The sequence below is a fragment of the Oryza brachyantha genome, chromosome 9, assembly GCF_000231095.2.
Source record: "Oryza brachyantha chromosome 9, ObraRS2, whole genome shotgun sequence".
NCBI classification, from domain to species: Eukaryota; Viridiplantae; Streptophyta; class Magnoliopsida; order Poales; family Poaceae; genus Oryza; species Oryza brachyantha.
In genome coordinates, this window is record NC_023171.2 from 8,822,596 (window position 1) to 8,849,961 (window position 27,366).

At 42.9% G+C, this 27,366-nt stretch overlaps 5 protein-coding genes across 5 annotated transcripts; 3 read left to right on the forward strand and 2 right to left on the reverse strand.

The window, feature by feature from the left end:
- The first annotated feature begins 390 nt into the window (after nucleotides 1-390).
- LOC102722981 lies at nucleotides 391-6,502 on the forward strand. Its single transcript, XM_015841313.2, has 8 exons — nucleotides 391-457; nucleotides 580-654; nucleotides 1,474-1,881; nucleotides 3,039-3,115; nucleotides 3,222-3,341; nucleotides 3,757-4,554; nucleotides 5,088-5,301; nucleotides 5,406-6,502. The coding sequence occupies exons 1-8, from the start codon at nucleotides 391-393 to the stop codon at nucleotides 5,987-5,989; spliced, it is 2,343 nt and encodes a 780-aa protein (XP_015696799.1). The 3' UTR covers nucleotides 5,990-6,502.
- A 909-nt stretch (nucleotides 6,503-7,411) lies between these two features.
- On the forward strand, nucleotides 7,412-8,456 carry LOC102699431 (heavy metal-associated isoprenylated plant protein 25-like). The gene is made up of 3 exons (XM_015841314.2): nucleotides 7,412-7,565; nucleotides 7,655-7,736; nucleotides 7,850-8,456. The coding sequence occupies exons 1-3, from the start codon at nucleotides 7,554-7,556 to the stop codon at nucleotides 8,035-8,037; spliced, it is 282 nt and encodes a 93-aa protein (XP_015696800.1). The 5' UTR covers nucleotides 7,412-7,553; the 3' UTR covers nucleotides 8,038-8,456.
- A 291-nt stretch (nucleotides 8,457-8,747) lies between these two features.
- LOC102699713 (dihydrolipoyllysine-residue acetyltransferase component 4 of pyruvate dehydrogenase complex, chloroplastic-like) lies at nucleotides 8,748-11,457 on the reverse strand. The gene is made up of 6 exons (XM_006661149.3): nucleotides 10,357-11,457; nucleotides 10,049-10,240; nucleotides 9,860-9,947; nucleotides 9,711-9,781; nucleotides 9,524-9,607; nucleotides 8,748-9,036 (listed from the first exon to the last, which is right to left on the reverse strand). Exons 1-6 carry the CDS (start codon nucleotides 11,245-11,247, stop codon nucleotides 8,932-8,934), a joined length of 1,431 nt encoding a protein of 476 aa, XP_006661212.2. The 5' UTR covers nucleotides 11,248-11,457; the 3' UTR covers nucleotides 8,748-8,931.
- A 7,230-nt stretch (nucleotides 11,458-18,687) lies between these two features.
- Nucleotides 18,688-25,750, forward strand: LOC102710435 (putative receptor-like protein kinase At4g00960). The gene is made up of 3 exons (XM_040527890.1): nucleotides 18,688-19,332; nucleotides 24,731-25,132; nucleotides 25,218-25,750. The coding sequence occupies exons 1-3, from the start codon at nucleotides 18,895-18,897 to the stop codon at nucleotides 25,656-25,658; spliced, it is 1,281 nt and encodes a 426-aa protein (XP_040383824.1). The 5' UTR covers nucleotides 18,688-18,894; the 3' UTR covers nucleotides 25,659-25,750.
- Nucleotides 25,751-26,401: 651 nt separating this feature from the next.
- LOC102699987 lies at nucleotides 26,402-27,366 on the reverse strand. The gene has a single exon (XM_015841136.2). The coding sequence runs from the start codon at nucleotides 27,181-27,183 to the stop codon at nucleotides 26,794-26,796; it is 390 nt and encodes a 129-aa protein (XP_015696622.1). The 5' UTR covers nucleotides 27,184-27,366; the 3' UTR covers nucleotides 26,402-26,793.

Here is a 27,366-nt window from a genome sequence, read left to right on the forward strand (position 1 = left end):
AAATGTTTTTTTGAAAAATCTTAATTTCAATTGGTCCCGGCTACTTTATGAAAGGCAAGAGTAGAAAATTCATCATTGCTCAACATTTGCATTACTCTATTCACTAAAATATAAGGAAAACAAATGATGTATATGAGAAATCCTACTCGGAAAGATAAACTTATTATAGCAGCAAGTAAATACACGTGGCGTCGATGGAGTGTGATGTAGACACAGCTGGCAAGCAAAGAGCACCACGCCACACATAGAAACTAGCGCTAGGGTCGAATACCTATGGCCGCCATTATAAATAGTCCCTTGCCATAGAAAGAACTCTTCACCCAAAAAAGTTTCGGTGCAATTGTTATTGTGGAAGACGAGAGATAAGTCTTGTAAATCTGAAACTTCTAGATGGGAAACAATGGAGAAAAGGCATCAAAACTATGCAATGAGGCAAGAGGGCTTAGCCGAGATTTGAGTAAGTGCAACCCTGGTTCACTCTCAGAAAGAGATGATGGGGGAACTCTTGGTAAATTTCAAAGTTATTTCCTATGAGATCGAATACATCTACTGATGATCCACCTAAAGTAGGTACTGAAGATCTTGATCGCCCATGTATTGTGTTAGCACTCCCAGCCAACCCCATGGAGTGGGATCGACGTCGGAGAAAACATGGTATTTTATTTTAGTCGATTCGTCTCTTATAGTCATTTTTTGTTTGTTTGATATTCATTATGGTGCTGCAGTTTAATAGTTTTTTGGCAATAAATCTAACAAAACAATAGTCCTTTTCCTGTCGTGCAACTTTAACAAATTCAAACATTTGGCTAGAGAACTTGTGCAGAAATATGCCTATTGGATCAAACTCATGGATCAATTCCAAATTTTATCACAATGAAAATAAATAGGATTTTCTCCAATAATAATATTCAGCGATTTTTTCATACACTTATTATTATACTCTTTCCCCTAAAAAACATTAAAAAAACATATCAATCAGTAACCGGCCATTAGCTTCCATGGAAAAGAGTAACTGTGTGAAAGCCATGAAAAAAAATGTTTTATTGGTAATAATCCCAAATAATGGCTGAATAAGTTTTAGCCACAAGCAAAATGATCTTTACTGGGCATGTAAAATTGTATTGGGAGTTTCCATGAGGCTGATCAAATCAACCCCCAACGTCCCACATGAGGAACTCCTAGACCATAATTCCTCTAAACCTACAGGATGAAGATGGCATTTCACAACCTACATGAAAGAAGCCTGACTGTTAAATTCCAGCAAACCCTAGGGTGCTCTACGCAAAAATGCACTAATTCCCCACCTATAAGAACTCATAGACCCCATGGTCCAAACGGTGTCTTTGCTTGGCTATAAGAATTTCCAACTATTTTTCAAACAAATCATTTGTAGCACACCACTTCACTTTTTCTTTGTAGCACACCACATCGTAGCTTGAGGTGGTAACTGATCCTCTCTTGCTCTACTCCCAGCTAGTACGGCGATGAATGCACGTGGCAGAGGGGCTACGAACGGGAATGGGCGCAACTCGGGACGGGGCGGGGGCAGAAGGGCTCGCTCGGATGTGGTGGTTGGTGCAAACACCACCATGCTAGCAGCTAGGAGGTGGATTAGGTTCGAGATAGATTCTGTTTCTGGTGACGAGGGGCAACGCAACATTGTGAACTACTACCTCCGTCGTGCCACTAGTGTCACTAGTGGGGAGAGGGAGCTGGCGGTGGTGGGGACACACCGTGGCAATGGGAGGGTGACTTATGTGGTACATGAGCCGTTCCTACGGTCCCTTCGGGCGATGCAGGTGGCTGCGTTTGTTGGAGTTGAGCAGCTCCGGTGGCAGTCAAGGAAGGAAGTGGTAGACTGGCTCGGCTCGCTCATCTTAGGTAAACATTTCTAAGCTCGTTCCATGCTATGATCCGATGTGCTGCAATTGTATGTCTCTGTACCAAAGAAAAAGATTTTTTTATCACCTATATGTGTAAGATTAGCAGTAAGGGAAGTGATACTTTCTTGGTTTGATGTGCTTAATTTAATGATCTTTTTTTGTTACTTTGGTTACACTTTTTTTCGTTATAGTATTGCTACTTTATTTAGCAACTTACCGTAGACATTCCATTCTGGATCTACCAAAGGAGCTATATATAAATCATTTAAGGAAAAACTTCTTTACAGTTAATATGTTTCCTGTTGTATCTAGGGAGGGGGTCTTAATTCGGTAGGCATTTACTTTTATGCCTTCACTGTTGGGATTTTATTTGGGATAAGCATCTTTGAGTTGCTGACGTGTGGGTTCCAACCCGTACGTACTATTACAGTTAGAGGGCTCTGGCCCCACATGGCAGTCACACATTGGATGTTATTTTTGTAATATGTGCATGTTTGTAGAATATATAAGTGAGCAACATTTTCCTATATACGGTGAAGATATGCATATTGGGTTAAATGATCTAAAACTTTACCTGCTTTTCAGTATATTATATCCACTCGGTAATTGTTATTAGTATGGCTTGACCTTGCATGTACCTCTCTGGGATGGCTTTGTTTATGCTTTTGCAATTTACATGAAGACTTGCCATGTCTCTACATTTCAGACTTATGTGCAGTTATTAAACCAAAGAGTCATAGAACTTGACTTCAATAGCTGTATAGTTTTGTTCTTTATCTAGTCAGATATCCTGTTTTTAATCTTATTTACCTGATCTTAAACAACGTTATGGATTGAATTAATCAAGTGAGATGCACTTCTACCATTAGTGACACAAACATTTGCCCTTCTCTTCTTTCTTCTTTTTGTTCCATTTTAGGAAAATGAATGTACCTCATCACTGTGCAGTCAATACCTCAATGGGATAAGGCTCATTTTACCCTATATTAGCAACCCTTTTTAGGCCATGTTCAGTTTGATTTCGTTTTGTTCATCATATTATTTACATTTAATTTTTTTAGGGTGCTATGTTTGGCCTAGTAACCACTGTGGAAACTGGCTTGTGTATCTTAATTATTCGTTTCGTCAGTCCTAATAGTGAAAATTTCATGGCAGATGTTAGATCTGAGGAAGTTGCAATTTGTAACAATGATGGTGAAGATGCTAAGCTTGGTAATATCTCCACACCAGAGGTACATTAAGTTAATTTATGATCATTTTTACTGTTCCTGAGAAATGCTTCCAACTGACCATTATATGTATTAAAGCTAATAAGGAAATCCGGTTTTATTTATGCAGGACTCTTCATCATCAGCTGCTGGAAATGATTCAGATCACTTCAAATGGTTAGGTCCTGCATCACATTCCAAAAAAGGGAAGTGTTACAAGTCCTTCTGGCGAAAGGGATGCACAATCATGGTATGTTCATCAATTATCTCTCCTTTTTTTTAAAAAAAAAAGCTAGAAAACCTGCCAGCCTCATTTCATTAATGAACAATTTTACGGTACTTGAAAAGGTACCATAATATACTATTTTACTTTTTCTATGTAAATTTGATATCTCTCGGTACCTACTTAAGAATTATAAAATTGCTCTTCATTAATAAAGAAGAGATACGCATCCACCCAAGAAAGGGTTCACACTAAAAACACCGTTGGACCGTCTTATAAGCATCTCAAGATCACTTCCTATAGATACACTAAACACCTGAAAACACCAAAGCAACTAAAACTCCTATAACACCCAATTCATCAATCATCTGCATAATTTCTTTTTACTTTCATACTAAGGGATTGGTATTGGTTTACATCGATTGTGTTTATCTCTTTGTAGGTTCATGATTTCGTTTACATCTCGGTCCATGATACCAAGAGAATGGTTGCTTATGTGGAAGAACTCTACGAGGATGACCATGCAAACAAGATGGTTCAGATACGATGGTTCCTCACGGTCAAGAAGGCTGGCATTCAGCTTGCTCCAGTTGGTAATGACACGCAGCTCATCTTCTCCGACGAGCTGCGAGACATCGGAGTCGAATGCGTAGATGGAGTGGTCGCAGTCCTGAATGCTGAGCACCTTGACAAGTTTCAGATCACCGGCAAAGACTCCAACTGGAAGCCGCATCCGTACCTGTGCATATGGCAGATCGATGACGACGACAACGTCAAACCCTTTGACATTACACAGCTGCAAGGATATTCAGAGCAGGAGATCTTCAGAGTAATCCCATACGCATCTCCGGTGACCGCGCATTCCGACGCATCCGACAGCAGCAAGAACAAGCTGCCTGGCTCATCAGCCGGAGAGCAGAAGAGGAGTGAGGCAAACCATGATCAGGCCGTGGAGGAGAGCCCCACTGCAGGTGATGCAAGGAATGTTCAGTCCATGGTGGTCAGTGTCCCTCCATGCAATGCTTCACCGGCAGAGTCTGCCTCCGGTTTGCTGAGCTCTGCTCAGGAGCAGTATCTCGAGCAGTACTTCTCCCCTGGTTGCACTGTGGAATGCCTGTCCCAGGACAGCGGCATAAGGGGCTGCTGGTTCATCGGCTCGGTGATCAGGAGGAACAGAGATCGCATCAAGGTGAGCTACCAACACCTTGAAGATTCTGAAAGGCCAGGAGCAAACCTAGAGGTATGTATGTTTCCTGATTTCAGTACCACTTCTTCTGAAATTACATTTCTCTCCGTCGTGACAAATTTCGCGGTGGTCTCTAACGGCAGTAGAATTAATCAGCACCTTTCTGTCATATCTTATCCGATGGACTATATCCATCTATATTTCTACCTCAATCACTGGTAGTAGAATAACCTTTTTTTTATCAGTAGCAGAAGTGCAGAACTCGTAATTAACGGTTGAGATCACTTCTACTATTGATAGTAGAATACTAATACTATTGGTGATGGCATGACTGTAGAAGTACTCTTTTTTCTTTTACGGGTTTTTTTTATCATCCTTAGAAAGTATCTTAAGGTACCAAAAATTTTAATATAACCTCAAAATACCATGTACTTTTAAGGTACTAAATTTTTATACTAAAAAGTATGGTACCCTAAGATATTTTTTTAAAGATGGTAAAAAGACTCTTCTTTTATAATAACCAAATGGCAAGCTCATGCTCATGTCCATCCAGCTCACCCTGACATGGCACGATTCTGGTCCCGCAGGAATGGCTGCGAGTGACAAGAACAGCTAACGCCGACACCCTGCGCATACGCCTCTCTGGAAGACCAAGGGTTCGTCCACATAATGCGCTGGAGAGGGGGAGCCGCTCGACGATCGGCCTCGGCAGCGTCGTCGATGGATGGCTGTACGATGGCTGGTGGGAGGGTATTGTGGTGAGGGTGGATGATGCTGGGAGGCTGCAAGCCTACTTACCAGGTGATCATCTGATAATCATCTTGATCAACATTTTAACACCCCATGCAAATTCTTGCTTGATGCCATGTTGATGGGAGTTCTTGTGCTGGTCTGATTTTTCGCAGGGGAGAAGAAGATGGTGTTGTTCCGCAGGGATGAACTGAGGCATTCGCTTGAGTGGATTGACAGCGAATGGAAGGCTTTTGAGAACAAGCAAGACATGGCCCGCCGAATTCCTACCGCAGAAGCTCTTGGAATTCGAATCATTGCTCCAAGAAAAGCTTCTGCAAGAGAAGATAGAGAGAACGTCAGGCAATCAGACAGGGGTGCTGCTGGTGCGAGATCTGCAGGAGCAGTGGCAAACCAAGGCAATTCACAGGGCTCTGAACCACCAGCAAGATCAGATGTGCAGAACTCAAGCAAAGGTGAAAAAACCAGACCTGATCAACCGCGGCGCGCCGATGATCTGGGATCTTCCAACTTCAAGTATGCTGGCATGCCTGTTCCTGAAGAGATCAGAACCGATCACAGTCAACCTCAAGTTGATCTTACAGATGTGCTGAAGTCTGACGGTCTGAACTGGACTGAGCGTAGGGCCAGAGGATCGTTTGGTCCAAGAATGTACTCAGATGGGGGCAGTGGTAGCAGCAGCCAGGAATACAACAAGGAGCATAGCCCCTCAGGAGATCCTGATGAATTCAGTGCCTGATGAAGAAGCATGCAAGATCAGTGGAGAACCAGTTTCAGGGATAGCACCATTGCCCAGCTAGCTGTTGTTCAGATGAAGAAAGAACTTGCAGGATATGAAGGATGATACATCTGTTCTTTATTATTATTATTATTATTATTATGAATTATGCATCCTTGATGAGATGTGTGACTTTGGTTCATCCACTTAGTTATTGTGTCCACCAGACAAGCTGAGTCTAGTACTTCTGATGTCAAAGTCTAGTGTGTAATGCAGTCCATTTGGTTATTCATTCCATAGAAAACTGGAAAAATCTTTATGTCAGTGTGTTTGTGTTTAGTTCATACCATATTTATCTTTCTCTTGTATTATCTCATTCAATCTGACATAAAAATGGATTCTGTAACCTTTTACCCCTCCATGGCAACATTGCAACTTGTGAAGTTGATGTCACTTGTTGGAAATTTTGTTTGTGGAGAAGTAATTGAAGAGAGGTAAGAAAGTTACATAGAGGCTATATAGCCTTGGTGGTTCAGCTGAAACAGAATTTTTCCAGTACAAAAATGAAGAATCTGAGCCATGATCATACTGTCCTGGTAAAACTGGCAGGGTTAAACCAGTTCATCTGGTGAAGGTCTGCAACTTTACACTTGATAGCTATTGTTGATATTGTGGGCATGATTACATAGATTTGCATGTAGCTATAAAAAGTGCACCATTTTCTACAGATGTGTTAGTGACAAATCTGTCCATGAACTAGTTCCATTATTCTTTTCACACACCACTGTCTTCGTGAAGCATTGAAAATTTTACCACCTGCACAAACTTATCAGTTTGCCCCATCCAAAATCTCAATCCCGATGGAACATCATGAACCGAATCCTGAGGAAGGAAAAAAAGGAGAATTGTTGGATACATAATAAGAGTCTGCACTTTCTTAAAAAAAAAACAAAAGTGTCTAAGCTGATCCAAAAACATATCTGTATCACTGTCCAATTCTTTTTACTTCAGAGCACATTTGAAGCGGATTGTTGTCATCGGTTATCAACTTGATTATATGGATAAACTCAATATTTCAGAAATAAACTTAACAACGCAGCGGAAGAAAGCTTTTTGAGAAAACATTCTTATAGGCGTAGAGCAAATATTCCACGGTAATAATCTGGCGAAGTAGCTCAAAAAGAACAGCGCCCAGTCCATGGTTGCAGGCGGGCCCTGGGTTCAGACTTCAGACTGAAGATGCCAAGAATGGAGAGCTCATGAGAAAGGTGAGAAGCAACGAAAAGGACTGTTCATGGCAGCCAGCCTGCCAGAATCTGATTCTCAAGACCATGCATCGATCCCACAAGGGAATGGAATGTGATCGAGTCACGCAGCAACCAGCCACAAAAAAGGTTCAAATTAAAGAAGCACACTTAAGCACTAATAACCAAAGCAGAGCAAGAATCCAGCCAACTTTTTCACTGCCTTTTTGATGCTCTGAACTCTGAATTAGTAGCAGCCTGAACCCTTCGTTCACTTTGTCCTCTCAGCCACCGCCGAGTCGTCGTCGTCTTCACCGAGGAAGAGCTGCTCCTTCTTCTCCATGGACTACAGGGTAACTGCCATGACCATGATTAGGTCGAAGCTTGACAGGCAATGGTGAACTGATCTCTGTGCTTTGCTTGCTTGCTTGCTGTGTTGCAGCTCTACTACATGACGCTCAGGATGAACATCGACTGCAACGGGTGCTACCACAAGATCAGGAGGGCGCTGCTCCAGATGCATGGTGCGGGCGCATGCTCGAGCTGAGACCGAAGCTTTTTCGCCATGGCGACGCCGTCGCCTCGCCGGCGACTGACTGACTGACTGACTGATGCTGCTTGCTTGCTTTGTGTGCAGAGCTGGAGAGCCACCTGATCGACAGGAAGCACGGCAGGGTGAGCGTCTTCGGCGCCTTCAGCCCGCAGGACGTCGCGATCAAGATCAGGAAGCGGACCAACCGCCGCGTCGAGATCCTCGAGGTCAGGGAGGCCGCGCCGCAGCTGGCCGGCGACGAGGGGGGCGGCGGCGGCGGCCACGTGGCTTGAGTTGAGGCCCCACCTTGTCAGTGCTCAGTACCACCTTGTTTGAACTGAACACGAGACACAGCTTGTGCTTACGTCCTGAATTTCTTCCAGTTAATGAAAAAAGAAAAATTTCTGAATTTCTTCTTCTTTTGACAAGTTGCGTTAGCCTTTTCATCAAAGGATTTACCAAAGCTTGATTGGTAATATGTGCCTTCCTTTGTGAGTTGTAACACAGTAGTGATGTAGTTAGTGTTTGGGTGCTACTGCTAGATAAAAAAAATTCCAAGGTATGAATGTTCCATGTGGAATTCTAGCAAATGGAAACAAATTTAAATTTCCATCTTTTGAATTTTGGAGCGGAGAAATTGAATTTTTAGCAATTTAGTAATATTTTGCATATCAACATGTTCATAACTGTGGAGTATTGTACATGAGAAGTCCAGGTCACCTTCCATTTCAACAGTAGTGCACTCCAGAATCAAGCCATCCAAAGACCATTGCTCACGTGAGCATTGCATATAGAGATGGAAAGAAAGGAGCATAATCAGATTTTTTTTCTTGTGAAAAATCTACTGTCAAACATGATAATTGCTTCAGAAAGTAATCAAAATTCCATCTTCAATTGATCAGATAATTGCCAGAAACGTACCTGTATGCAAGATCCTATTGTGAGATAAGTAGTCTTCATTTACTTCAGCAACTCTGGTTATCTATATTCAAGTAAAAATGTATTGATACTGAAAACGAGCATTTCACTTATTGTGTCGGGTAAAAAATATTGACCCCATGGCAATATCATTAAAAATAACAAACTATCTACAAATAATGGCTTTACAAATACTCTTGGAATTATTCTTCCAATTTGAATCGAACAAACTGCGGTACTTAGGGAGCACTTTGTAAGGGACATCTTCCCTACAATGTTAGGCTCTCAGGATCCTCAACGATCTTTGCAAATGTTTGCAGGAATGCTGCCAAATCAGCACCATATATGATCCTGTGGTCAGCAGTAACATTGACCTGAAAAGGTTGGACAAACATAGTTCAGAAGCTTCAGAGCAGTATTTCCGAAAGCAAACATTACTGAGAACCATCCACACAGAATCAATAGACAGTACGTATTGATAAAGGTCACAAAAACATATTTTTAGTAAATACTAAACTAATTATGTCAAGCATTGATCAGATGTTTAAGTGATTGACTGAAAAACAGATTGGTATGAGTTCTTTGCAGGAACCAACTAAGAGAAGCCAGTTGGCACCTCTAGGTTTCAACAATAATGACAGAAGCATGAAGATGGAAATATTAGGTCTACACTTTGCACAGTGCAATCAATCGGGTGTATACAAATTATTCCCCTTGCAGATCCAGTCAGTCAGATGATAAAATATATTTTCAGTTCTATGTGCAAGGAAATCACTCATTGATTTTTTGGAGCTGAATGCATATGAAAAGCATGTGCAAAGATTTGATGCATATACAGCAAAGTGTGAAAAGCAAACTAACTAGCATTTCGTTCTTGATGCTAAAGAAACCATCTTTGTTGGCCACCACAGTAGGTTTCGACCCTCCAACAGCCATAATAGCCCCCTGCATGAAGTCATCGACAAACAGTTGTTCTAAGTTCCCATATTGCACAGATACAATTCTGTCAGAACTACATACTGACTGGGCAGTCCATGAAAAAACTTACCTGACCAGGTGGAAGGATTGCATCAAATCTATCCACCCCAAACATACCCAAATTAGACAATGCAAACGTCCCTACAGAGCATTAAACTTCAGGTAAGCACGGTTTCCATGAAAGAAAAGCGCCAACGCGCAATACAACATATTCTATACCTGAACTGTATTCATTTGGTTGGAGTTGCTTCATGCGTGCCTTCTTGAGCAGGCCTCTCCACTTTTGTGCAAGCAGGTATACATCCAACTGCCATGTTAAGTTTTTAGATAGATCATTCACTCAACACTAATACACAACAATGCAAGTACATTTCTTGACATGACAGAGCTACTGCAGTAAGAAAATACCTTATCAACATCTTCCAACACAGGCGTAAGAAGGCCACCCTCAATCGCAACAGCCACAGCAATGTTGATACTACTGTTATAGCTGAAGCTCTTCCCATCCCTGCAGCTGGCATTCACGACCGGGTGCTGAGTGAGCGCCATGGCCGCCGCTTTCACCAGCAACAATGTCTTTGTAACCCCTTTCGATTTAACCTACTCGATTCAGTTTTCAGTCAAACTATCACCAAATACATGAGAAATCATGACTAGCATCTCAAACTAGCAGCTACGCAATTCACCAATTTGCAGGAGATTGGTAGAAATGGCACCTTCTCGCATAGCGCATCGAGCTTATCAGTACAGATGCTGTACCCGACTCTGAACGTTGGCACTGACAGGCTCTCAACCATGCTCCTGCTCACCGCAGCTTGCATCGCCGTGAACGGCTCCACTGTCGCGCCAGGTACCGGTGGTAGCACTGCTGGATGCCGGGGTGCGGCCGGCATCGGAGGTGCCGGGTGAGCAGCGGCCCGTGGAGGTGGAGGTGGAGGTGGATGTGGATGTGGAGGTGGAGGTGGAGTGACCTTTGGGCCTTTTGGCTTCGGCTTGATACCAGCGGCCGCCTCAACGTCGGGTCCCGTGACGCGGCCGTGTGGCCCGGTGCCGACGACCTTGGAGATGTCCACCCTGTGCTCCTTCGCTAGCTTCTTGGCGTGAGGCGTGGCGATGCCCTTCGCCGGCGCCGGAGGGGGAGGTGGTGGTGCAGCCTTGTGGGGAGGGGGAGGAGGGGGTTCCTGGCCCGGGGCTTTCGGGAGGGCCTGGGCACGCGCCTGCGCGACGGCGACCTCCTCCTCGGACTCCGCCAGGAGGGCGATGGGGGCGCCGACGGGGGCGGACTCACCGGCCGGGACGAGGACGACGGCGACGATCCCGTCGTAGAAGGTCTCCACGTCCATGTCGGCCTTGTCGGACTCCACGACCACCACGGGGTCTCCCTTGGCGACGCGGTCCCCCTCCGCCGCCGTCCAGGAGACGATCCTCCCTTCCGTCATCGTCGAGCTCAGCGCCGGCATGAAGATCTCCCGCACCTTCGCCCGCACAACACTCACCCGCCGCCGCCGCTGCCGCCACCGCGACGTCCCCAATACGGACCCCGCACGGCCCTGCGCGGCGGCGGAGGCGGAGAGGGACAGGGAGGACAGGGAGGCCAGCGACGCCATCGTCTGTGCAGTCGACGACCAATGACCAATCGGTTCTCCGGTTCCGGATTCTGGATCAGGAAGCGAAACCAGTCGGGAGGAGGAGGTCCCCCGAGAGGGGCGGTGCGCACACGGGCGGTGGAGCGGTGGCGGCGGCGGAGTCCGGCGGCCGCGGCGTTGGCGGCGGCGCGAGCGGGGGAAGAATAGTCACACACTCGCACACACACACCCACTGAAGGCGAGCGTCCCACTGCCATGTAGGCCCCACGACGCGAGTCGTTTCTGTTATACTTGGGCTCTCTCACAGCCGCCCGATCGAGATCGATGGCATCGGTCTGCAACTTTTGCAGAAAAATCCTTACGTTCAACGGCCTGGCCGCGTTCGGCAGCCCTGCTAGTTGCCTTATTTTTTTTCTCGTTTTTCGCACACTAGTTTTTAAACTATATATCTTTTATAAAATTTTTTTATAAAAAATTGTTTAAAAAATCATATTAATCTATTTTATATTTTTTTAATAATTAATAATTAATTAATTATATACTAATCAATTATTATGTTTTTCGTGCCGATATAAGTTAACTTATCCGTCTACGCCGAACGTGGCCTTGACCCACCCGAAGATAATAGGTTACGTTCTATAGCCAAAATTTTCATTAGATTTTTTCTCGCGTGCTTTCTAAACTATTGAATAATAATTTCTTAAAATATGTATATATAAAATTCATCATCTTGTATTTTTAAATAGATTTTTAACTTTATAGGAACTAATTTTATTATTTACACCATTAAATAACTATTAAAAATAGATTATCTTTCATCTTTGATAAAAACTCTCCAAAAGAACACAAAGTGCTACATCCTACCACTGCAGTCACTAGTGTCACATCTTTCTACAGGTCCACTTGGGATCTTGTGGGCAAAAATACACTTGTCTCTAGACTACCGTTGGATGGATATTTCACGGCTCGGATCAGGACGCTTGACACATAAGGGATGATCGTTTGACTTTTAAAAAAAATTGAACGATATATTTATAAACAAAAATAATTTATAAATATTTTTTATGCATATGTTCTCGTTGAAAATAAGCTCCGATAAAAAACCTTAATATTAAATTTAAAATTTAGCTTATAAATATAAGCAAAAGGAAAAATAAGAGCTAACGTTTTCGCCATTGAACGCCACGAGCCTCACTATCCAGATCAGAATTCACTGACTTTTTCCTACTTCAGTAGCCTACTGTATCTTTAATATCAGGACGCGTTTAGTTTATAAAAAATTTTGTAAAAACATCACATCAAGTTTTTATATACATTTGAAGTATTTAACATAATCAAATTTTAGATTCCGGCTAGAAACCGCGAGACGAATCTTTTGAGTCTAATTAATCTGTCATTAGCATATGTGTGGTTACTGTAGCATTTATGGCTGATCACGTCCTAATTAGACTCAAAAGATTCGTCTCACGATTTCCTCCGTAACTATGTAATTAATTTTAACGTTTTATATATTTAATGTTTTATGTAGGTGTCTAAGGATTCGATGGGATGTTTTTGAATTAAACGCGGCGGTTTCAGTCAAAACCTAAGACGGTTTCTTCAGTACGGAAACCGAAGAAAGCTTTGCTTGTCTCTGTGACGTCTCGCTGACGATGCAGATTAATCCAATCTTAGGCTGTTTAGTTCTAAAAATTTTTCCAAAAACATTATATTGAATCTTTGGACATCTAAATAAAGCATTAAATATGGATGAACCAAAAAACTAATTGCACAGTTATGTGAGAAATCGTGAGACGAATTTTTTAAGACTAATTAGTCCATGATTAGCCATAAGTGTTACAGTAACCAATATGTGCTAATGACGGCATAATTAAGCTCAAAAGATTCGCGGTTTCTAGGCGAGCCGTGAAATTCGTTTTTTTATTCGTGTCAAAAACCCTTTCGATATCTGGTCAAACGTTCGATGTGGTATTTCTGGCAAAAATTTTGCCATCTAAACACCCCCTTATAAATTCATCCAAAATGAAATTCTTTGCCCCGATTCGTTTCGCATTATTTATCGAATTATCGAAATAGATTATTTGCTTCACGTTTCAATAGATATATTCTTAAAAACATTTTTCCTATTGTATTACCTTGACCATTTATTTTTAAACTATTTGTTGAGTTTATTTTTTGTTATTTAACATGTCCCTATAATTAATCTGATAACCTGATCCGAAGACCCGCTCAATAATATAAATCAAACAGGACATTGGTCAAAAATTACATGGTTCCTTGCATTATTAATCAAAAGGAATATCAGCATATGGAATGAGAGGTGAAGCTGACTGAAGAAGATGAGAGGAAACCTGCATGTTGACCTTGCACCATCGAAGAACTTGGACCTGGTGGCCACAATTAAGCGGGTACCCATCATGATCTTGGCACTAAACAGAGCACTGAATAATCATCAAACCTGCAGGCGAGGCAACTGGGCCTGGCTGCTGGCTGAAACAAGCCATCAGTTCATCAGCCATGGCGGTTTCATCGATCTAGGCCGCGTTCGGGACGAGTGAACGACGGTTAGTTATCCGGTATGAATTCATACCGTGGTAATATATTAGTACCTAATTAATTATCAATTATAAAAATTATAAAATAGATTAATATAATTTTCAAAATAATTTTACTATAGATTTTTTTAAAAAAAAACATCGTTTAACCATTCTGAAAACGTACGCGTGAACGGGAAAATCGAAAGTTAGAAGAAAAGAACCGAAAGCGGCCCTAATCCAAGTGGACGACGGCCATGGCAAGATCATGGTAAAGGTCAGACTTCGAAGTCTTCCCTGATGTTATTTTAAGGCGTCCATCTCTGCTTTTTTAATGAATTCAACTAGGTCTTTATCAATGTACCTGACTAGAAATGTCTTTCTGAACTGGCTGATAGTTACATGTGGTAATATTGTAGTAATATCCGGAGAGTTCCTTTGAAACCTCGGCTCCAGAATGCAATTGATAGGCATGTCTCTCCTGCAATAAACTTAGGCTGGAAGGTCAGAGTGATGCACATATATTCAAATGCAGATTATGTACATATTTTGATATTCATGTGTAGACCATTTCCCCACACACAAAAAAAAACATCTATATACGCACGTTCCAGTTCGTGATATAAAAAATATAAACAAATATGGGTCTTTTTTCTTATGACTACGTAGCAAACGTATGACGTATACATATCATGTATGCACAACATCACACCTACAAACGTTGCCCTCTAACACACGCTCAGTGTGACGAAAATCAATGGCACGTCCTTAATTATATTAAATTTCTGTTGAAAGTCCATTTATATATATGTATAATAATAAAAAATAAAGGATTAAAATGCTTCAATTAAATACAAGATGGTAAAAGACAATAGGATGAGGGAGATGAGAAGAAATTTGAACGATTGATCGTCCCACAAATACAGAAAAATATTTTGTATTTTATCAACCTCGGGGTACGTGCAAAGTCATGTTGCGGTGACGATTTATCACCGGGGCTAGGTGAGCTCCTCTCCCATAATAAAATTTTTAGTATTAGAGAAGGATGGGCCGAAGCAGACATTTACGTGTCTTTAGTTTAGTCGTCTAGTTTTTTTAATATTTTTTTATCCATCATCCTCCGATATTTTCTCCGATATTTTAAGAGTAGAGTAGATCGTTAACGTTTATATAACCGCTAGTGCGCTGGGTGGACGTGTCAGCTCAGTTCAATCTGAGATCAGATAAGTGTTGCCTGCGTCGGCGTGATGTGGGCTCATGGGATTGAGAGTCTCGGACGCATGTGTTTTCTGCAATGGAAAACGTGGGGTCAATCTTGACGACTCGGATTTTCTGAAATCGCTTCTTCTTTTTTTCTTTCTCGCCTGCAATCATATGAGGGCTCGATTGTTTCGTATAGTTGCAACAGCTTATAAGGCAAAATTTGAATATTAAAACTTAATTGTGAATTTAATTTTATGTTTTTTTCGTCATGGTTTTTTTACACATTTCGCTCTTAAGTCGCTAGAGATATGTATATAAAAATTTTATCTGTAATTATAAAAATATGTTTTTGTTTATTTCTCTAAAAAGCGACACGATGGGAGCAAGAAGAACATACAGTCGCCAGCCGCTATTTCTTTGCAGTTTCTCATCAGCTGAACGGAGAATGGAAGGACAGATATCACCTTTTGTTTTCTCCTCTCTTTTTTTTCCAACCCTTTTGCTGAATGTTTGTTTGCGTGCATAAAAAACCTGACCTGAGAACGTGAGATGCAGCGACCGAGGCTTGCTTCGTCCTGCTCTGCTTTGCCAGCCAACATGAACTGCGCCGCAGTAGAGGTAGAGGCTTTGTGCTACAGTGCTAGCTCGTGTGTCTCGCTAATTTGTTTGGGAGAATAAATTGGAGTCAATTGACATTGAAGTATTTAATTAGCACAGTACTCCCAAATACGGAATTACACTGTCAAAATAGAATTTTCCACGATACAATGCTCCATCCGTTAAAAAGTATTTGATGTTTGCGGTGAGATTTGGTCAGATTTTGGAAACTTTAACCATTGGATTTGCATGAAAATAAGTTCGAAATTTTAATAGATTTTTGGTATTATTTCTTAAGGAAAATTTATCCATTACAATTTAATATAAACGAAGCATTTTAGAATCTATGGGGTCAATATTTAAAAGCTTGGAAATTTTTCATAAACAATAAGAATTTATGAACACAATTAAATAAATTCACATGCTTTATACCCCTCTGTTTTATTTTGTTTGACGTTTCAGACAACTTTGGCATAATTAAGGGAGCTCTAGTTGATGTCATTGCCCCTTCATTCATATCCATATGTTGCATTCGTCCATGTAGTGTGCCAGTGGTGGACCAACACTCCACACCCTACATCGGATGAGTTTGATGGTAGTGTGTTAAAATAACGACATGCAAATAAATGATGAACACAGTAGATTAATCATAGAAGACACGAGATTTAACGTGAAAAACCCTCCCAAAGTAGAAGAGAAAAAACCACGGGCGTCAGCCAGCAAAATATCTTCACTATTTCGAGATGAGGTTACAATGCCACACTACGGCTTATAAGAGGTATATATAAAGCGAAACCCTAAAATTTACAGGGTCCGTACCACGGGGGCTCCGCCGCTCCCGTACCCTCGGGCGTCCCCGAGCACATAGCCCATTGGGCCGACATTTGTCTCTGCTTCGTTTCGGCCCAAGCCTTTCGGCGACGGACCTCCACTCCGCTTCGTCGAAGTCGGTCTCTCATAATAGGAATTTGGATACGTGGAGTAGGTTGATGGTCGATGGGCCATGTTATCGTGAGTGTGATGTGGGGGAACTGGACGGTCTTGCGCTGGCTAGAAGAGAGGTCTTGTCATTTTCGGTGTTTGGCGTAAGAACAATTTTTCGTGCCGAAGGCAAAGGGGAAGGCGGTGGTGCACGGAAGCTGCGAACGATATTGGTCTCAGTGAAAGTGTCGGACAAAGAGGAAGAGTGGTACAACGTCTGTGAGTGATTGTGGCACCGTCCAGGAAAGAGGAATAGGAGCGGATGTCTATCATTGGTGGTCGTGGCAACGTTGAAGAGAGAAGTTGGAGGACAAAGGACTAGGGCAAAAAAGACACAACACTTTCATCTTGCCGCATCAAACAAAAAGGAATATATTCCGGTATAACTGACAATGTCAGATAAAAGAATTCTAATGGACTGTTTTTTTATATATATTTTTCAAATCACTCAGCGGCTTAGATTTCTACCATCACCGTATGTATTTTGCTCGTTCTTGATTATGGATATCATGGTTATGTTTTCTTAGCTTTTAATGGTGTGTTTCATGTAAAAAATTCATATATAAAAGTTCCCCGCACAACCTTTGTAAATTAAAAATTTTAGACTATAATACTTAATTTAACCATTTATACTTATCGTAAAATTAAATAATTTAAGTATTTTTATAATTCAAACTTTATATCACTATATAAGCATAATCGCACTGATTCACGCGATTACAAAGCTAATAAGATGCTTAGAATAAGAGTATGGTTAATTTAAAAAATAATAAAAATAATATAAAAGATCTTTTAACACTCCTTAACATAAGCTAAACGAGATTTTAGACCGAGCGAGTAGCACCCAGCAAACAGCGCCCGTATGCTGCTGCTTGACCGCTTCTCTCGCTTCAAGCCGTCCACAACTCCACACCCAACCCATCTAGAGATGGCAACGGAGATCCATGAACCGAGAACTAGGTCTGCTAATGGATTTGGATTTAATCCAAATTCACTCCAATCCATCTCTTTACTAGCTAATCTACCAAACTAACCCATCCTAATTATTTTTTATTAGGATCCAATCCAATTTTAATTTTAGTCCAACCCGCACCAAACCATTTAATTAAAATGGATCTAACCCATTCTAGGAGAATAGATGCGCTCATTTGGTATGTATAAACGCGGACCTAAAATTTTAAAACTCGCGTTCACACTATAAGAAATTATCAAATTTGACTGAAATTTGGGGATGATTTATTATGTGTAAGAGCAACTTTGTACAAATTTTGATCAATTTCTAAATGTGGTCCCACGTATGTCTATTCTCTTATCCATTAGCTATCCAATTAAATGATCCATTTGCCCTCCACGGGTTAAATCCATTTAAAACCTAAAATCATCTAACCAAACCCATTCCATACCAATCCATCTATCTCTATAACCCAGCTCAATCCAATCCATTTGAAGTAACAATCCATTTGCACCCAACCAAGGACAATCCAAATTAAAATCCAACTCATTTAATCCATTTCCATTCAACTTATTAACAGGCCTACCTAGAACCAATGAATATTTACTTCATTAACTAAATATATCATCCATGAATATAAAATTTTGCCGATGAATATGAGTCTGTAACTCTGACGACTGATAACCGATGAGTATTTATCATTACCATTCCTAAACCGGACGGGGATTCAGTGACATTCTCTGTCACTGACATGTGGGCCCCGCGTGGGTCCAGGCACATACAGAGCACACATGTCAGTGACAGAATATCACCAAAAATATCACAGGACAGTGTCATTGAATCTGAATCCCCTAAGAGCAAGTATAATAACAGACTATAAGCTGTCTATATGCTTATGTGAAGGAAAGAGGAGATGAGAGAGAGCCAGCTTGGGCACAGGAACCAAGAAACTCTGTGAGAGTGATATGTGGGTCCTATATTAATGATAAAGAGTTAACTAGTATATAAATAGGCTTAGAAAAAAACTATAAAAATCTTATATCCAGTTTATTGGCTATATTATTAACATTCTCTCAACCCGTCCAGCAGGCAGCAGCAGCGTGCGCCCCGCGCATTTGTCAACGCGCAGTCGCCTGGACTTTCCTTCTTTCTTTTCTTTCTTTCTCCATCGCCCACCCCCACCCTCTCCGCCTGTGCCCGTGATGCGACGCCTCTGAAGAATTCTCCTCGACACGGCCAAAAAAACCAAACCGCACCCACCAATCTCCCTCCTCCTCCACCCCACCCAGTACGGCACCGCACCACCACCGCCGACGCGGCCGCGCCTCTCTTTCCCAGACTTCTTGTTCGAGACCCCCCTAGCAGCGCCCGACGGAGGAGGCTTCGGGGGCGGGCGCGGGCATGAAGCCCCGCGAGCTGCTGGAGCGGATCGCGCGGCCGTTCTCCCGGCGGGGAGGAGGGGAGCGGCGGCGGAGGGAGGAGGAGGAGGCCGACCTGGAGGCGATCGCCGCGAGGGAGCAGCGGGCGTTCCGGTACGAGGCGCTCGCGGCGGCCACGCGCGGGTTCTCCGAGAAGCAGAAGCTCGGGCAGGGCGGGTTCGGCCCCGTCTACCGCGGCCGCCTCGACGACGGCCGCGAGGTCGCCGTGAAGCGTCTCGGCGCCGGGTCGCGGCAGGGCGCCCGGGAGTTCAAGAACGAGGCCACCCTCCTCTCCCGCGTCCAGCACCGCAACGTCGTCAACCTCATCGGGTACTGCGCCCACGGCTCCGACGACAAGCTCCTCGTCTACGAGTACGTCCCCAACGAGAGCCTCGACAAGATCCTCTTCTCCTCCTCCTCCGCGCCTCCCCGCCCACCGCCGCCGTGCAACTCCCACTGTGAGTTCTTCAATTCCCCCCACCCCTTCCTCTTCTCCACCATTGCCTTCATTACTCGATCTGTGAATTTTTTTTTTACCTTTCCGCAAAAATTTTCACCACGCGAACCCAGTTGATGATGATCTGATGGGCGCGTCGTCGTTTGGTGGGGATTTTCTTTTGCTGCGTAGGGCATCGGATCATCATCAATGCGTCGAAAAGTCGCGTGCTCTGTTTGCTTCCTGCTGCTAGGACAGCTCATTGCTTGCGTCAACAAGTGGTCATGCTTGCTTGCTGCCCATATCGATTAAACTAATTAAGTACAGCTATACTACTATATGCTTCGATGATCTAGCACTTCTCCAACAATTAGCTCACTGCATCGCACGCTGTCACACGAGTGCAATAGCTTTGTTGCATTGTCTAGAGTTCGAATTTGACTAACCAGGCATGGGTATTTGATACAGATTTGTTTCCAAGATAGGGTATATGTTCGTCCATTTTATTCTTGGCAAATTGTGTTTTGCATTTCTCAACTGCCTTGCGTTCCCCGTTTAGGACATACTATGAAGTTTGCAGGCAGTCCATGGAAGGAACCGGGAGAATTCTAGCTGCTTTTGCCTAACTGTTCTTGTACGGCTCAAGACTCCTTTAGCACCAAATTTCGCAATTAGAATTAGAGCCATTCTATCTAGATTAATTGTAGAGGTGCTTGCCGCCCATGCTAACCCACATCAAAATTTAGGTCATATTTGAGATAGCTGAAATTGATGGGTGGTTGTTTGATAATTATTTGAGTTATAAATGGATGAACTAGCCCCTACAGAGTTGAAAAGTTGTTATTCAAAGAAAAAATTTCGTTCAAACCACCACGTTTAAGTACCTTATATAAATCGTGTAAATGGAGCCTGAGTAGTGGAAGGAACTATCAACCCATTTGGTTTGTTGGGAAAAGAAATTCCCAAAAGAAAAAATATTAGGTAAATCCAACTGAAGTTTACACGCTTCAATAATTTCAGCAGCAAAATCACACTTTTATAAAAACTCCGGCAGTGCCCAAATTTCTATAATGCAATTTTTGTTTTGATAAACTAGGATTCAATGCGGATAGCTACAGGGCGATTTTTTTTGTTTTCTGAAGAAAAAGACAAATGACATATTTATAAACAGAAAATAACTTATAAATAAAAAAATTATATACGCGTTCTTAGTGTCTAAAAGCTAAAGCGATGACAAAAATAAACTACGATAAAAAAACTCAAATCAATTCTAAAGTTAAAATTAAAAATCCAAATTTTATTTTATAAGTATAAACGAAAAGACGGATGCTCGGCACTAATACAGATGACTGGAGTCGTTGACAAGTACACCAACGCGTCGTCGAGGTTGCTACGCTGTTGGATTTGGGAAGAAGACCAGCTGCACGAAAGCCGTGTGGATTGTGTGATAGTACTAGCACTACAAAGTCCATTAGTCCAAGATCAAGTACAGCATATCAGCCACATCTATGAACTTTGGGCCAAAGCTTCTGATCAATCACATAATTAAATTCCTACTCTGCGAAATTTCGAGGCGGGACTTCTGGGTGCTAGAAAAGGCAAGTGGAGGCCGTTGCCGGCTCCAGCCTCAGAATGAACTAAACGTAACAAACTCTCCTTAGGCCAAAGTAATCGTCTGAATAAACTCCCCAGGGCCAAGTAATCGTTCTGCATGGTTGCACTAACGATCTCGTTATGTTTCGCTAATTTCTTTCTTTGACCAACCTCGATCGCAATCCATAATTCATTTATGTCTGCATGATTTTTTTTGTCTGCATTTTTTTTTTCTTTTGAAGAGACACAAGTTGTAAGGGGTGATTTAATTGGCTTATTTAGGGAAAAAACTAAATAATATATTTGTAAATGAAAAAATAATTTATAAATAGAACTTTTATATACGTGTTCTTAGCAATCTAAAATTCAAGCTGGAAATAAATTATGATGGAAACCCATAAAATTTATTTTAAATTTAAGGTGAAAAATTTAATTCTTGTCTTATAGGCATAATAAGAATCGAAAAAAATGTGATGGTAGCGTGTAGAAGTACATGCATACCGGCATGCTGCTGCTGCGAACGAGACACACATGGTTGCGTTGCATATGCATGCATTGCACGAGCTGCGCGCACGATCGTGCAAATGCTGATATGTGTTTTTTTTTTTTTGCCTTTACACACGCTATAAAGCGATGCATCATGCGTTGGTGCCTTTCTGGTCAGAGAGACAGAGATCGTTCGTTCGTTCGGGGAATATAAGATTCCCCCGACGATGCACCAACTAACCGTGGGGCCCTTAGAAGAGAAACCATGTTCTACTGATTGATCAGGAACCAAATCATTCTTCTCGTGCTTTGTTTTCCTTCTGTCTGATGAGTACTTCCTTTTCTCCAAAAATGAAAAAAGAAAGGACACGCCGACCCTCCTGTGCTTGATGTGTTTTCATCCCATCGCCGTGGTGGTTTTGACTAATTTGCACCGTGCAATATAGTGCTACTCTTGAGCTTCCTTACAACTAGTAATTTCCAAATTATAGGTATTTTTAGAATTTAAATTGCATGTCAAAGTATAAACATTTAGTACTTTTCGTAATACTATTTATCACATCAATCAATTTATATAAAAAATATTCCCATTTTATCGCCACATGCTTCTCAGTTCCATTCGTTACTTATTTATTCTTCTTTATCTTAATCTCTGCTAAATATACAAATGATTATATTTTGGAATAAAATGAGTACGATTTTTGCGGGAATTGATTAATTTCTGTGAAAATCATGTTTTTTTTTTGTGTTTTCAAATGATCCCTTCCTCTTTGAATGGCTCTCATAGGTGCTCGTGTGGGTGCTGCTGGATGCATCCGCAGTATGAACCAGATATGCATGCTGATAACGCACATGCACATTATCTCTAGCACCCTCATCTTTTTTATTATATTTATTCTTTTAAGCCAAAAAATTGATTCAATCTTAAATTTAGATTTGGTTTTAGGTTTTTTTATCGTAGTTTATATTTTTAACACTTGCTTTTAGATCGCTAGAAACACTAAAATTAAATCTTAATTCATATTTTTTCATTTGTAAATATGATGTTTTGCTTTTTTTTATGAAAAAAACTAAAAGATGGTCTCCCTAGCTTGGAAGTACTGTACATCGCTTTGACCTGGTCAACCCACACCTCATTTATCCAGGTCAAAAAGTCGTGTGCGTTGAATGCCCAACACCACCTCAAGTCCTCAACCTGGTTTTTAAATTGGGATTGGGCCATTTCCGGATCACAAACGTACTAGTATTAAGCGTACAAATACTACCACTCTACTCAGTGTGTCACAAAATAAACTCATTCCTAATATATCAGGATAATTTAGTAGCAGAGGAAGCCAAAAATGTTAATTACTAGGGAGTTAATATTGCAGAAACGAGTAGTCAAGGGGGTACTTTAAAGCTATAAGAATTCTTGATTTATAGACCTAGAGTAAGTGACAAGACAAATAAATTTATTTTGGAATAAGGTATTGTATGAGTTAATTTATTTTGTATCAGAGAGAGTACTCTACCAATACATACGGGTAAGGTTGGGTGATGCTAAGATAGCTGAGATTAAAGTGTCGAATGATTAAAAATAACAACCGAATTAACCATTATATATTAACCTTTTCTTTAGAAAGATTAGACAGAAACTTTTATATAAATTCCTGTATTATTTAGATGTTTTAAAAACGTGCCCGTAAAAATCAATAATCACTCGTGGGAACGAAGGTAATCTAGGTGTACGCGCCACGAGTGATCAGCACAACCGATGACTCGGCTCGCCGGAGGTAATAAAAGCGGGCACGTATCAGGCCTACTACTGGTTTGGTTGGCTGGCGCCTGGCCTGGGTGGGTGACGCAGACGCGTCGCCGTCCGATCCGACGTGTCTCCTCCGCGCAGAGCCGAAGGGGAAGCCGGAGCAGCAGCGGAGTGAACGTACGCAACGCACTTGCTGCCGTGCGGTGCGGACTGGGGCCGAAAGCGAAAGGAGAGCGGGTGTGTCGGGTCGTGGTGGCGGTGGGTCAAGCCCGAAGACTGCACGTGCGCCCTTGTGTTCTCACGAGATAATCGGAAATATCATCTCCAATGCATAGTATAGTAAATCATAAATTGAAATAGTGTTTTTTAGTGATTTTAGAATTAAGTCAGGGTCTTCTGACCTGAATAAATAGGGCTAGCTCTGCCACCGTCATAGGGCTCTTTTCTTGCAAACGAAATAAAGATTTTTTAAAACCTTTTTATAGCTATTTAATGTTATAAACGATAAAATTAACTATTACAAAAGTTTAAAAGACTACTTTAGAAAAGTGAGATGATTAACTATTATAAAGTTTTAAAAAATAATTTACAAAGATACGATAATGAATTTTATATAAATATTTTAAAAACACAACGTTTAGTTATTTGGAAAGAGAAAAAAACCAATAGTAGAATGCAGACTTAGGAAAAGATAAGACCTTTTCGGTACGAGCAATTTTACAATCTAACAAAAAGTACCTTGAGGTACCGGTTCCTTGCGATATCAAATCGTTTCTGATCGTTGGATTTAACAGCGCACATCCTATTTAGCTGGATCTAATAGTGAGAAATAATTTGATATCTCGAGGTAGGTAATTTTTGTTGGATCGGAGTAAATCTCTTTCGGTAATCTAGTTTTGGGCCAGCATGGTAGCCCAGTATGACAATTGATACCCATTGGATCGACCTTTCATGCGTTGGGCCCATGACAGCCCATATGTTTTTTCTTTTGTTTTTGTTGTGAAAACCACAAACCCGAGGTTTTTTTAATCTTACGTTCTCGTGGTTTGCTTGTTTTTTAACGAGAACACTCCCATAAGAACGCACGCACGCAAATCCCCTATGAGCATCTCTGAAGACTGGCCGGTAGAATAGGTAGATCCTAAAAACCCAGGACCTTAGGTGTTACTAAGATCTTTGTAACCGTAAGACGACCTTTGTAACCACTAGGCTACAGACCTTTTCGCCTCATGGTCTGTTGGTTTATTGAATATAGCGAAACAGATTTTTTGAAAATAAAATTTGGTTTTGGTTTTATTTTTCACTATAGTTTATTTTCAAGCATTGATTTTTAAACCATGGGGATACATAAACGAAAGTTCTGCATGCAAATCATTTTTTGCTACAATTATTTGGTCTTGGATTACCAGCAATTGCTCAGCTAATCATGTATCGTGCATTCGTGCAAACGGTTTTGATCCTTGCATTGGATCAACTGCGCTGCAGATATGTGTATGCTAACATGTGTCTTTTTCTTGGCGGGGGTGCGTGTGATCAGCGGGCAGCAGCAGCGACGGCGAGAGGCGGCGGCGGCGAGACGAGCTGACGTGGGCGCGGCGGCACGAGGTGGTGGTGGGCGTGGCGCGCGGGCTGCTGTACCTGCACGAGGACGCGCACACGCCCATCATCCACCGCGACATCAAGGCCAGCAACATCCTCCTCGACGACCGGTGGGTGCCCAAGATCGCCGACTTCGGCATGGCCCGCCTCTTCCCGGAGGCCGGCGACGGCCGCTCCCACGTCCAGACCCGCGTCGCCGGCACCAACGGCTACATGGCGCCCGAGTACCTCATGCACGGCGCGCTCTCCGCCAAGGCCGACGTCTTCAGCTTCGGCGTCGTCGTCCTCGAGATCGTCTCCGGCCAGAAGAACTCCAGCTTCGTCCCCCCCTCCGACTCCGACGCCGACAACCTCCTCGATCACGTACGTATGTGCGACGCCGCACGGCAGCTCCACTTCACTTCTTCTCCCTCGATCGCGCTCACATTTTCATGGCGATGAATCGCAGGCCTGGAGGCTGTACAAGAAGGGGCGGACGCTGGAGCTGCTCGACCCGGCGGTGAAGTCGACGGCGGTGGCGGAGCAGGTGGAGCTGCTGGTCCGCATCGGGCTGCTCTGCGTGCAGGCGGACCCGCGGGCGCGGCCGGACATGAAGCGGGTGGTGATCATCCTGTCCAAGAAGCAGAGCACGCTGGAGGAGCCGACGCGGCCCGGGGTGCCCGGGGCGCGGTACCGTCGGAGGTCGTACGGCACGCGCGTCGGCGGCGGCTCGCACTACTCCGTCGGCTCCACGTCCGGGACCTGCAGCTCGCCGTCGACGTCCACGGCGTCGCACGCGACCACGTCGGCGGCATCCAACGCGATGACGACGACGACGTCGAGCACCACCACCACGCACACCATGCGGAGCCAGGGGCTCCCCTTGCACCAGGAGGACAAGAAAGAGTAGTCGCGCCTCAAGAATGGAGCGGAATTGTACATTTGTTCATTGTTTTTTTTTCCTCTCTCCCTCTTGATTTCTTCCGTGTTTGTTTCAAGATTGTAGAGTAGATGGCAATATTATTTTGATTTTTTTTTTGTACTTGCCAGTGCTGTAGTTGATAGAATCGATTGGATTATAGGATAGAGAATTAATACGAGAGGAAAAAAATGATGGTAAAAGGAGACGATGCATGTATCTTGAATTTACAGCCTTGTGAACTTTAGCAAGTTCTAAAAAATGGGGGTTAAAGAAATGAACAAAGTGTGGAACCATTTGAAGGGCACTAATTAAGGTATAAGCAGAGATGTGTACGCAGGAGATAGTTTGAACTTTTGCAATAGAGTTCAGCTTTGTTAAACATAAATAGTTGAAAAGAAAATTATACATGCGAAGGAACATTTTCTCTTTTAATATATCCTTGCAACATAAAAGTTGGTTTTTTTTATCAACAAATACTTTATTTCCGTATAAGTTGTTCTTACTTAAAAGCTAAGTCTTTCTAGAGCAGATAGAAACTTAACAGTGTCACTGTGTTTACGCAACAATTTTTTTCTTTCCCGAACAGGGTTTTTTTTTTTTGGGCTTCTTCCAACAAGGTCGACGCACTGATGCAATAGTTATTGATCAAACCAACATTACGAATATGTGTTTGTGTTTTTCGTTGTGGGATGTTGAAATTGAATTTAGTTCCTCGGACGTTGGATGTCTGAACAAAAGCATCATCAGTTTTATTTCAATATTGCGAACATATAAAATCATTGTACCTTAATATATCGTGGAAACACTATCCCTTAATTTACGCTGGAAGCATTGTCAAATTTTGATAATAAACCACGCTTGTGCGTGCAACAACATCCTTACAGACAGACACACGTTACAAATTACTATGCATGTCAACGACACCATCAATGGTAAACCGATCGCTTGATCGGCGACTGATTAAGAAGGAAACACGCAACACCACGTACGCATGCACGCAGGGAGGAGTGCACGCATGGCGACCTCGACGACGGCGCACGCACGTACGTACGCAAACAAGGCAAGCAATGCATGCAAACGAGCGAGCGAGCGCCGACGTGCTCCGGCACCGGCCGCCGGCGGATCACTTCTTGGCGAAGCAGGTACTGTGGACGACGGCGCACTTGAGGAAGCAGGCGACGAAGGTCGGCGGGTGGATGATGTCGACGACGCAGGACGCCGCGCACTTGACCAGGCACTTCTGGCAGCTGGTGGGGCAGATGGTGGCGCCGGCGCCGTCGGCGACGAGGAGCGCGAGCTCCTCGGCGAGGCGCGCCTCGTCGTCCTCCTTGATCAGCTCCAGCTCCCGCGGCTGGCTCAGCAGCAGCGGCGTCGCGGCGCCGTCGTAGACGTCGACGTCGACGTCCGGGCACGTGGAGGTGGAGGCCGGCGTCTTGAGCTGCCCGGCGGCGACGGACACGGCCACCAGCACGCAGAGGGCGGCGGCGGCGACCTTAACCGCGGCGGAATCCATTGATCGCTAGCTGTAACTTGGGAACGCAAATGCAACGCAAGATCGCTGCAGGTGAAGTTCTAGCTCGCAAGCGGGCGGATCCGATTGGCTTGGCTTAGGAGGAAGTAGGGACCTAGGGTACGGTATTTATATAGAGACTCCCGCTATACATATGACCCAATTGTATAATCTATGTATGATTGA

Coding starts and splice junctions, on each gene's coding strand:
- LOC102699713 (XM_006661149.3), bottom strand. CDS start 11,247: ATGGCGTCGCTGGCCTCCCTGTCCTCCCTGTCCCTCTCCGCCTCCGCC. Junction 10,241..10,356: donor TCGATGCGCTATGCGAGAAG/GTGCCATTTCTA, acceptor TGAATCGAGTAG/GTTAAATCGAAAGGGGTTAC. Junction 9,037..9,523: donor GCATCAAGAACGAAATGCTA/GTTAGTTTGCTT, acceptor CAACCTTTTCAG/GTCAATGTTACTGCTGACCA.
- LOC102699987 (XM_015841136.2), bottom strand. CDS start 27,183: ATGGATTCCGCCGCGGTTAAGGTCGCCGCCGCCGCCCTCTGCGTGCTG.
- LOC102722981 (XM_015841313.2), top strand. CDS start 391: ATGGGAAACAATGGAGAAAAGGCATCAAAACTATGCAATGAGGCAAGA. Junction 655..1,473: donor TCGACGTCGGAGAAAACATG/GTATTTTATTTT, acceptor CTCTACTCCCAG/CTAGTACGGCGATGAATGCA. Junction 1,882..3,038: donor GCTCGGCTCGCTCATCTTAG/GTAAACATTTCT, acceptor ATTTCATGGCAG/ATGTTAGATCTGAGGAAGTT.
- LOC102710435 (XM_040527890.1), top strand. CDS start 18,895: ATGAAGCCCCGCGAGCTGCTGGAGCGGATCGCGCGGCCGTTCTCCCGG. Junction 19,333..24,730: donor TCCTCTTCTCCTCCTCCTCC/GCGCCTCCCCGC, acceptor AGCGACGGCGAG/AGGCGGCGGCGGCGAGACGA. Junction 25,133..25,217: donor CCGACAACCTCCTCGATCAC/GTACGTATGTGC, acceptor GATGAATCGCAG/GCCTGGAGGCTGTACAAGAA.
- LOC102699431 (XM_015841314.2), top strand. Junction 7,737..7,849: donor GGCGCTGCTCCAGATGCATG/GTGCGGGCGCAT, acceptor CTTTGTGTGCAG/AGCTGGAGAGCCACCTGATC.